The sequence below is a fragment of the Numenius arquata genome, chromosome 2 (assembly GCF_964106895.1).
Source record: "Numenius arquata chromosome 2, bNumArq3.hap1.1, whole genome shotgun sequence".
In the NCBI taxonomy this organism is placed as follows: Eukaryota; Metazoa; Chordata; class Aves; order Charadriiformes; family Scolopacidae; genus Numenius; species Numenius arquata.
The window spans coordinates 86172791-86184844 of record NC_133577.1 but is presented as its reverse complement, the minus strand read 5'-3'; the positions used below and the strand labels follow the sequence as shown (position 1 = coordinate 86184844).

The window sequence follows — 12054 nt, the reverse complement described above, 5'->3', positions numbered from 1 at the left end:
AAAATGGTATTATTTTCCTTTTCAGATTGAATATGTACACCGCTTTTAATCTATGTTATTCAAGATATGTATATAAAGAACAGAGATGTAGGTGTGTATTAAGGAACAAAGAATCAAATACTTTCTTTGAGAAAAGGATGCTTTTCTGAATTATGTAGAAGCATGTAGAATCAGGAGATTTATTTTAAAATGTGCCTTACCTCTGTATTGGGGGATTTGCCAAACCTGGACCTGAATTTATGAGGATTTAGGAACCAATAAAAGCAATCACATCACTGTTTTATGTAGATTTTTGAATAATTTACCCTTCTGAAATAGCCATGTTAGGTTTGGATGTTCTGAGTACAGTAGTTAGTTCACTCTTGGACAGTGCAGGCATTCTTGAAATTTAATCCTTGCCTTCCATATTTAACTAAACCCTATACATGCAATTAGATGATAACCACAGTATTCGTGAGATTGACAATACAGTGTTCATCTGTGTCACACGATACTGATGGATTTCTTAGTGTGTCTACTGAGAGAGTCTGGAGAATTTCTTAGAGGAAAAACCCCCCATGGATTCTGCTAGTCCAAATGTATGCATATAGTATAAATCATGTAGCGATATAGCCTCCCTGTGTGATGCACTAAAAGCCCAGAGCTGACACTGAAGTCATGAGAACTGAGGGAACTCTTCTGCTTATTGGCTAAAACCAGGCAAAAGAACCTTACAGGGAATAACCAGAGGCAGTGGGAAGATGTCCACAGAACTAACATGATTAGAATTAGAAAACTGAAGGAAAAAAAAAAAAAGCTAATTTAGAAATATATTAATTTTTCATTGAATCAAGGTTCTTCATTTTGCATCTGCTCTATTGGCTAGAGATCATTCAGGAAAATCTGGTGATTAAATTCACCTCCAATTGACCAACCCAACACACTTTATGTTTGTATAATACAGGGACTGGACATGTAGATGTGGAAGGCATAACAGCCCTTGGAAAGCATGCTGCAGTATTCAGCTATGTGCAAATTTCTCATGGGGAGTTCTGCATATTGTGAAGGAAGAGAAAATGTTCAAGCTGAAATCTGTTAAGATGCCTGTCTAAGAGAACAGTGTTGCCCTTGAGGTGCTTAGGTTTGATAGCGACATCTGTACTCAAGCAGAATGCTTGCTTACTGTGAGGCATTTTGTTTGAATAAGGAGAGAAAATTGGTCCCCTAAGTAATATAGAATCCAAGTAGTGCTCATTTCAGTGAAAGGACCCAGGAAAAAGAACAAAGGATATTTGTTGAGACAAAATAACAGATGCAATTATCTATTTTTTACATAGTTGTCATGTCAGATTTATAATTTTACATACATTCCCTTTTGGAAAGAAGTTGCAATGATTAGCCACACTATTTTCTTACAGTCCTCAGAAGAAACTGCCAGGTTCAGGACAGATTTCCTTGTCACAACTGACTTTAAAAGAAACACATCACCAACTATTGTACAAACGCATACTACCATAACATTTTAAATTTATATGTGCATAAGGTGCAATCCAATTTCTTTTCACAACATACTGGTCGTAGCTTTACAACTTTTGGTAATTATAGGATGCTTTGTTTTGTTCTGCTTAGTCCAGAAGATCTCTCTTACAGAGAAAGGATAATAAAAAAGTGGTTCAAGATCTCAAAAGAGGTTTGAGAACTTTGCATTTCTTATAAAATTCAAAATTTTCAGCAAATAAGTGTTTGTATATTGCCTGGCCAAACTAGTAAAAAATAAATTGCTTTTCTTGTTTTGTGATTTCCCCACATTTTCTGTGTCTCCAGTGAAGAGCTGGAAGTGTCAGTTTTTCTGGGGAATGGCACCAGTTGGGACCCAGCTGATTGTACGCACACTGTACCTTCTCAGGTGACTTTGATTTATTGAACTGATGTTTGAGAAGTCCAGACACTAATACTCCTAATGATCAGCCATTCTTTTTGACTTTTGGTAACAAGTATTCTCATGCAGTTAATATCAAACAGAACTTTGTGCTCTAAATCTGTTATTTCAAAATTTCCATTTTTGAATTCCCCTAGTCTCAGGTAAGTAGTACATTGTCTCCCTTTTTTACTCCCTACAATCTTTTCTCCTACTTCCAGGGCCCCGTGCTGCAAAATATCATTTTGCCGGTCTTCAGTTCCAGTGACAACTTTAATTTTACTGATTTTAATGGGCTTTTCAAATACAATCCCATAGAAGTCTCCAGTAGAAGGAGCTTTGCCCCAGAAGTACTCATCAATGCTGCTGTAAGCCTTGCTTGCCTCATAGTTTTCGAATACATTCATGTTGGTGTGCAAGTTTGCAGGTGGGTTGTCAGGGATATCAAATGATTCCTCTTCAAAATCATCATCCTTTAGCTTGTTTTCAGCCCCTTTATAAGATGAGTAGTATCCCATGTGCTGGAACAGAGATGGCTTAAAACGTATCACTTCCTTTTGAGCTAACAGCCCACGAAAGTGGATGAGCAGCCAATCACAAGGCATTTCTTGATAGAACATCAACAAAAAATGGGCCAGGCGTGGGAGGTCATGGGAATGGTAAAGCTTTCCAATGTATCCCAGTTTGGAGAATTCCAAAGTCACCCAGTAGGATCCTTCTCGTGAGGTAATTACTTTCTTAACAGCAGTCAAAAAATTCTTTGAGCAGCGAACGTCATCTTCTAGCATCACGTAATACTCAGAAAGATTAGCACAGAAGTTAAGCAGGAAAGCATAATCTACATTTTGTTTGGATCGAAACTTCACACGGTCCTCTGGGTCATTGTAATTTCTCTTGAGGCCATCCAGTACAGGATAATACTCCTCAGGGACATGAATAACTATTAATCTGCCCGCAATTATGTGATGTGCAAATTTCTGTGAAATATCCTGGACCATCCCCTCACACCAGGCTGAGTCAAAATCTGCCAGCTGTACCACCACTGCAATTTCTTTGAGTTCCTCATAACTTGACTGCTCAAATATGGACTTGATGGTCTCAAGCAAGTAGTTTCCCTTTTTCCGCTTCACAGAGGACAGCCCAATTGTAAGATACCCTGTACAAAAGACAATTCAAACAACAGTTGAGTATCTGCCATTAGAAACCATTTCACCACAAAGCTATCCTCCAGAGCTGTGCTTATATTAAATAAACCTTTTGAATGGTGAAGACTGAGAATGTTAAGCTGCATACAACAAAGGACTTCTATTGCCTTTTCATTAAAGAAGAATCATATTGCAAACAAATAGACATATGGAGACCATTGCATTAAACATTCACTTGTTAACTGTAAGGAATGGCATGGAGTGGACAAAAGCCAAAGCAATGTGCACGTATATGCGTGGTAGAGGAAACCACATAGACAATAATAAGTCTGTAAAATCTACTATAAGAACGGTGAGTATGAGATATGATTCAAAGAATATTTTTAAAGCAAGGAACTATGAAATGCAGCACAAAAACATGAGCTATAGATCAATTGCCAAACTTTTATGATTTAAGTGCTCTATAAGACTAGTTACACTTATGCATAACTTTACAGTTTTATGAATGTTGCATGGATAATTTTTTTGCCTGTTCATTTTTAACTGAATTTGTTGGATTTTTCTTTGCTAATAGTTCTTCTTCTAACCCTCTTTCAGGCTCATCAAGCACTTTACAGGGAATTCCCTCTTGCAAGATGTAATTTAGATATTATTTTAAAGTAGAAGAGAACTTACTACTGCATACCTGTGCTTGTATAAATAATTTTTAATGCTGTTACATCTTTCTAGGGAGAGATGTATCTCGATTATAAGGGAAGAACTTTCATCTTTATTGTTTTGGAATCACTGCCATTGCATTTTTGCCAGCAGTCCAAATCAGTTTTTTCAGATATTTGCTAATAGATCTTTATTTTCCTAACTTCTGATGTAAAAAACATTAAGACTTTATAATTGACAGGGTGTACTTTAGTTGAACTTGCCCCAACTTTCTTAAAACATTGTGGCTTGTAAAAGATTGCTCTGATAAAGTGATTCCCTCATGGCTTAAGTCTGCTCAAAATGCAGTTGTACAGTGAAGTACAGCCCCTAGAAGCCATTTACGCTGCCTACACAGCCCCAAATTTCTCAAACCTAATTTTAACAAACTTTACTTTATAGCTTTCTATGAAGATCAACAACTCATAGATGATTTTATTTTACCTTCTGTGCTTGGACTTCTGAGCCTTGTTTATGTTTGTGAAATGATTGATTTGGAGCCCAGAGGACACCTGTCTAAAAGTTAGGTATGGCCATATTTCACTTTGAAATGAAAGTCTTGAACCCTGCTTGAAGTCAGAATACCTAGATAGTCCATCTGCAGATGGCTGTGAGAAGAATCCTCCTTTATTGTCCCCATAATAGCACAGTTCACCTCCCTCTTTATCACTGCTAAAGGAACAAGGAGATCCATTCACAGCTGCTGGACTGGCAGAACAGGGAACCTGAAGGGTGTATCTATGTGATCCCAAGTGTACCTTAGATTGGATTTACTAGTTATACAGGCAGAGGCTGACAGTATGGTCTGAGAGAGTGCTTACAGAGCACCACCAGCGTGTGGTTTCTAAATCATCTCCTGCTTTCTAAATCATCTCCCTCTGGCCTGGGGGGAGATCCACAAAAATATGCTCACACAGATCATCCGAGGATGCCTGCAGGACAACTACAAGTCAGGCATTTGATCAGAAGGTAACCAGGCTGTGGAGCAGTCACTGCTGGAGCTGACCTAGCAGCTGCCCAGGAACTGCCTATGCAGAGAGAGATAGCTGTCCCACTGTCTCTATGAGATCGTCACTGCTTAACTCAGCCCCTCTTGCCTAGAAATAGCACAGGGACTATATGGACTTCACCCATTTTTAAATTACCTCATTTCATAACATTCAGATTGCAGTTACTTACTTTTTCTTGGCAAAGGCGTGCCAGCTAGGTAGCGATAGGAAATGTTTATAGATCCTGAGAAATTAGACAAATCTTTAAAAGTGTGAACATAGCGTTCTGGGTTGAGCTGGTGCGTGGCTGTTTCTCTGATTAATTGCTTGTCCCCTTCCTATTAGTGAGAAAACAAAAAAAAATAGGAGAGGGAAAGAGACAGAGAGAAACACATTTGTGAATGCCAGCCAGAGAGGAAACACGGACAGGCAGGTTTCCAAGAATAACATTTTTCAGTGTCAGCTTTCGTGAAAGCATGTAGATGTCACGTCATTTTTTTAAAAACCCATTACTGAATATGATACATTTTTGGCTCCGGAAAATCTACCATAACCCTTCAGATTACGGTAATGGAAAAGAAAAAAAAATATTTTGGCCAAAAACTCTGGAAAGGTTGCAAACACTAAATTATTGCCAAAAAATGCCACGGTATCCAAAACAGGGATAAGAAAGCATCAATCAGCAACAGATGAGATAATTTACATAGATGAAGAAGTGGGGGAGATTTTTAAAAAATGTTTTCAGTGGTTAAAAAAACATCCTGGCGTCTGGCTTATTTTGCCATTTTCCTGAGTAGCTCCAACTCAGATTTGTGATAAGAAGAAATACATGTAATCATCCAGACAGCCAAAGCTTTCTCCAGATTTGGTGAACACTGATGGTATAGAAAAAAGGAAAATTTATCACCATGCTTCCTCCTCCTGCCTCCTTCTCCTGTCTTCTTAAAGGCTTCTTGAGTCATAGTAAATTCACACAAGGGAAGGAACGGCTTGGCTTCATCAGCAGAACCCTCTCCATAGGCTCAGTTGGGTTTCAGGGAAAGTCTGAGTCTGTATCTTAGTCCTTAAGAACAGGGAAAATACCTAACAGATTGTAGTGTAGTGAGACTGAATTTAAAGGTAGGAATGCTTATTTAATTTACACTGCCTGATTCTAGCCTGATGACAGGCCAGTGTATGAATGAGTTCATTTCTTCTGATATATACAGTATGCTAATGCACTAAAAACTTCCTGATCTGTTATTAAATGGGAGCATTTTGCAGTGCTCCCACTAACTACAGCTAACAAGAACAACCACAGAAACAGTAAACAGCACTCATTGAATGGCATATATTTTTAAAAATGTGTTAAAGATGTATTTTGTAGCACAAAGAAATATTTCTGTAAATCAATCCCAGGTTCATTTTAATTTCATTATTTCTCTTTCATAGAAGTAGTAAATAATCCACTTTGATCTTTGGTGGCCATCCAGGGGCATCTACCTGCACTGTCATGCTCTCTTGATCTGAAATGTCTCTCCAGTAATTTCTAAGTGCTATTTTGCCTTTGCTCATAAGTTGTGAAAGGAAGGTTTATGTTGATCAGATTTTAGATTAAAATGTAACTCAGTGAGCTAGGAAGGGAATGCACCAAAACTTCAGGAGATTTTCATGAAAACTGTCAAATAGAAAAAAAAAAAAAGAAAAAAAGAAAAGGCTGGTCCAAAAACTTTCTTTTTATAAACACAGCCTTTCTTTAATGTCAAAACATCATGTGTCATTGGTTCGAAAATGGAGCACCAAAATTCTTTGTTTCATGAGAAGGTTTTGGAATGGTAACCCATTCTGATGAGGTTTTTCTACATAAAAAATTTAAAATGTTTAGAAACAAAGAAACTCCAGACCAAATGTTTTGATTTTAACAAGCAAAAAAGCAAAATATTTGAACTGACCACAAAAATTTTCCTTTTTTTCCCCTCTTTAAGAAATACCTTTCAAGAAGTGCCGAACCTTTTTTTTTTTTAAAAACTGTTGTCATTTTAATTCCTTTGTTGAATGAAAAGCAAAACTAAACACAGATTTTTCCACAAATTTAAAATCTGGTTCTTCTACCTTTGACTCCTATGCAGAGGTCAGTGAAGCTGAAGAGCTTGATTAGCTCTCTTTAGCTGTCTTTAATTTTCTCTGTGATGGTTCTTGCTTTCATCTGTTAACTAACATCTAACTTACATTCCAGTGTTTGCTGGAGCTTAGGAGGTGCCATGGCTTGGGAGGTGCCATGGCAGTGGGTGCCATGGGAAGTAGTGCCAAAAGTACTTCATTCTTTATACAGATACTCTGCTTTGTTGAGAATGCTGTGTCAACTACAATAGTACTATTATTTTCAGTGCCCAAAATAATGATTAGTATTCATAGAAGAATGCAGAACACATGCTTCACTTACGCTTTACTTAACAACTCAGAATATGTACAAAAAAATTGCTGCATATATTGCAATATTTGTTTATATTAATTCGGTATGTCTTAAAATATTTGATTCGATGTGTTTCACATGCTGCAGATGAAGCACCTTCAACTACTCTACTGACACACACACATCAGCTCTGTATATCCCCTATCAAACATACTTAAGCACTGTCCCGGTTTGAGGTAAAACAGAACCAACTTTCTCTTTAGTAATTTTACGTTTTAGCTAGGCCTCCTCTAACTCTCTGAAATTAATGGTGTATTGTGGAGAAAACTGCTCATTCCCAGAGTGATAAGACCAACGTTTGTACTCCATGCCAAGGAATGGTATGCAGAGAGGCTCTTGCTTATACTTATTGCTATAACAACCAAGGTCAGCCCATTTCGTTATTTGCCCCCTTAGAGGGTTGGAAATGGAAAAAGTGTAGGGGGGTCACACCTGTGGGGAGGAGGGGACAAGACAGGGGACCCAAACCTGATCAATTGGGGTGTTCCATCCCATCTGCCCCATGCTCAGTGTAAAAGTTGAGGGATCAAAAGGTCAACTCTCTTTCTTCAATGGCCGATGTCTGAAGAGGACTCTGTCTGTTCATCTGCCTTTGATCCTGATCCATGTGTTCCTGACTCCAGAGCTGGGACCCAGTTCCCATTCGTCACTGAGTCCAGTCTGGGACTTCCCCAGTGCCTGCTGGTGACGTCATCCTGGGAGCTTGATACGGTTTTGTATATATTGTATCTATTTCATTATTTTCCTCTTTTTGATTTTAATATTCAATTTCTTATTAAAGTCGTTTAGTTCATTCTAAACTTCTAAATCCCCTTATCTCTTCCTCTCCTCTCTTTTGGGGTGGGGGGAGAATCATCTGTCGGTCTGCTTTTGGTAAATTTGGCTGAAACCATGACAAGCACTTTTCCCAGGTGGGCCCTTACTTTCCATTTCCACAGAAAATACCCTGCAGAAAAAAGTGAAGGGATTCTTCAGACATGTGAGAGTCTCTGAGCGAAAAGGAAAAGTTCTCCTTTCCCTTCTTAAGATTTGCCACAATGAATCTCACTTTGATATTCTAATGTCCTGAAAAAGGCCACTCATCTTACAATCTGGTGAAAGAGATACCAGGCCCCTCATCCGCTTGCACACCCTGCTGCCTGAGACTGGGAAGGGAAACTCAAGGTCAGTTGCCTTCCTCTATCAGTTACCTTCAGGAGATACTCCAGCAGGAGACTTGCTACAATTAGAAAGTAGGGCTCTGAGGTCTCCCAGATTCTCATTTCCTAAGGGGAACTGGTTAGCCTGCTGTGTTTGAAAGCTACCCCCAGGTGTATCTCTCCTCACCACCAGTGCTGGAACTGCTCATCTTTTCCTCAGCAGAGAAAACACACCAGACAAGTTAGCGGAGCTGTCAGACATGTTCAGGAAAGTTGAAAATAAAAATAAATAAATAAACTGAAAAGTCAACAGCCTAACACATTCGAAAACCACTTGATGGCCCATAAACGTATCAAGAGATCTGGGAGAACTGTCAGGAGACTTGGCAAGAGACTTGGCTGGGAGCTACATGCATGCAAACATGCCAGAACTGTGATGAGAGAAGCAATGAAAGAGAGTGACTTTCTAGAAAAGTGGGGGAAAAGAACAAATTAAGAATAAGACATGGAGCCATCTGGGGAGCTGGCAAATAGCACAGGAAAATATTCCAAAAACAAACCAAGAGGAACACCATTAGCAGTGATAATAAAAGCACTTTTTCAGAAACATCTGGTGGACTTTGAAGCAATTAGTGAAAGCAGCAGAAGCATCAGGGAAAATACCACTGGGAAAAAAATATGTGATAAGCCAGGTCAAATTCGATCACAACCAAGAAATGATGAATAAATAAAACATAGTGCAAAACCTTAGTGTAAGTACTGTTAAAGTAAGCAATACGTCTGTAGTGGAGTAACATGCTAGAAGCATGGGTTATCTTTTCAATTATTAAAAAGTAGCAGGATGGTCTTAATAATATTTACAATATTTACAATATTTTTATAAGTAATGTTACAAGTATAATATTTTAATTTAAAATTACTAGCAAGTTATCTACGGTTTTGTTAAATTCATGTCAAGATTTTACTATTTATGTATTGCATGTTTTTCATACTATGATGTTGTTTTTCAGATCCAACTTAGATTGGACTTCACCTTTCAGAATATTGGAAAGCCCATACTGTCCCAATCAGACAAATCAGAAAAAGAAGGGTGGCATAGAGGATCAGAAAGCTGCTCAGTAGTTCAATTCAAGTTCAAGGAAGAGGACTAATCATTTCATAATGTTACATATTCAGTTTAGTCATTTTACCATTTGCAAGCTCCAGTTATTAAACACATGTTCTTTTACTGGGCCCAGTCCAGCCTCAGGTGAACTGGTAATTCAATCCATTAATCAAGTCTTTAGAGCTTATTTGACATTCACCACTGAGACACCCATTAGTTACATATAAATTGTAGAGCTCAGGTTACATTGTCAGTAGCTTACTTGTTGAAATTCCTAACGCAGATCTTTCAATAAATCTTTTTCACAGTCATAAACTTACACTAAGTGTAATAGAATCATAGAATCTTCGAATCAGTAAACCTGCAAGACTCAAATCTCGGATGCAGGAAATGAAAAAGAACAGAGTAAAGGCACTAAAAAAAAATTATTAGTGAAAGGATCTTGAAGTACATGGAATTAGTGTAAGTTCTCTTCTATAATTGTATTTCTGTAATATTGTTTAATACAGTATTCACAGGTGAGACTTGCAGTGTGGACTGAAAAAGGAGCTCCTAGATCGCATGAATATTTCAGTTGTAGATGATTTTCAATGTTAAAAATGAGGGAAATCCAGAAGTATGGAAAACAAAGGGGTTGTTTTGACTCAAAGAAAGATATCTGACTGAACTATGAACTTTACTGCTTAACTAGAGATGTGTCCTGTTCTGTTGTTCCAACTTAGATAATTGCTTTGATAATTGCTTCCAACTAAGAAACTTACCAAAACATAACCGTCTTCAATGTACAAGTTCATAAACAGCAAGCAAATTACAAGGACTCCTAAGAATGACACTGCTGATCGTTTCCGCAGGCATCTCATTTTATCAAAATATTTCAAGTTGTGTCTTACGTGAAGAAAGGCATACAGTAGTGTCACCTATGAAAGAAAACAAGTGTTACAAGGCTCGGTCACTGATAAACATGACAGCAAAATAACTTACCTTCAGATGTATCAAATACCTTCAAACACACTTAGACTACACCCTTTAAAGTGGAACTAGTTTAATTTGATCATGGTCCTCTTCTGGTTTGGCAAACAATCTTAAGTATAATTTAAGCTTCCTTTTTTTTTTTTTTTTTTTTTTTTTTTTTTTTTTTTGTCAATAAAGAAAAAAAGACACACTTTATCCTGCCTATGTTAGGCTGGAATTATATCACCATGGTAGAAGTGCATTAGCAGTTCAGTTTCCCACATATAACTGTCAGATCCCAACTTGATGTCAAAAGATGATGTTTTGCATTATTTCCCCGTGTACCATGCCTCCTTCCAAAGACAGCTCAGGCCAACAGGCAAGGAAAAGCTAACGTGTGACACATTATCATTGCCAACAGAAGTCTGGATACCAGAACTGCCAGACACAAATGTGGTACCTTCCCTGCAGTGAGAAGGCTATAGTAAGACTGTGCAGCATCCCTTAGCCTTAGATCTCCATATTAGGATGGAAAGACTCTCACTGGAGTTGTCATTTTCTCCAGAAGATGAAAGGTGGATGTCTACCTAAGATTGGACACATGTAAGCAGAGTATTGGAAAGTCCTTACTGCCTCAATTAGAAGAATCAGACAAAGAAGAGAGGCATAGAGGACCAGAAAGCCATTCAGTTGTTCAATTCAATATCAAGAATGAGGCCTGTCTAGTCATATTACAATGTTACATATTCATTTTAGTGATTTCACTATTTCAAGCAGGCTGTATGCTGTTCCTGGCTAATAAATCATAAGCATTAACCTGGGTTGGACTATATGTGTTTGAACAAGATCTGGCCACAAACTAAGGAAATGGACCCCAAATCAGACTGCCCAAAGTCAGAGGGATTCTTAACTAAAAAGTAGATTATAAACTCATCTCACTTGTTTAAGTACAAATGTATTTTGGCTATTGTCCATAAAAATGTCTGTCTATCAAATTAATATATTGAAGTCATGTACAAACAGAGAGTTTAAAGCTAGCCTATGTGAAGTAGTAAAGGGCACTGCATGTGCAGTGGTTAACTCTGCATTTAAATACCTTCATTTTTGAAAGTGCTGAACATCTGAACTGACACAAAATAGGCCCAATTAGGAGTTCCATAAAAGATTTGTCATGTCGCACAGGAAATTTTCTGGACTAATAACAAAAAACCTTCCAAGTGCAATTCAATCTGTATTTGCTTTGCTAAACTGATTAAATATATCTAACAGTATAAAATATGAGTCCATTAGACTCTAGAGAACAGGGAGGTGAATACATCAAGTATTAACAACGCAAACTTTTAACTGCAAGCTTTTGTCCCTATAGATTCAAGATGAACTGCAGTAAATGGACACTGGTTATACATAGAAACATTTAAAAATCACTATGTTGAGAATAAGAACAACTTAATGTTGCACAAAGGAAAAAAAAAAAAGAATTAGTAACTATATATTTCTGGACCTATTTATTTGAGGGTGGGCTGAATTGCAATGAACTGATTATGCTGAATAATCTCAGTGTAGCTTTTTTTTAAGTTACGGCAACAATTTCCTTTTCCTTAATATATAATGAAAATAAACATCAGGAAGGAGCTGCCAGGGCCACGAATCTCCGAATTCTTATCCCACCCCATGACAGCA

General features: G+C 37.7%; 1 protein-coding gene across 1 annotated transcript in view; it reads right to left on the bottom strand.

The window, feature by feature from the left end:
• Positions 1-1896: 1896 nt before the first annotated feature.
• Positions 1897-12054, bottom strand: part of MGAT4C (MGAT4 family member C) — a 153381-nt gene continuing 143223 nt past the window's right edge. The window contains 3 exon segments of the mRNA XM_074168740.1: positions 1897-3053; positions 4918-5065; positions 10185-10340. Coding sequence (XP_074024841.1) covers positions 1897-3053; positions 4918-5065; positions 10185-10340 — 1461 coding nt within the window.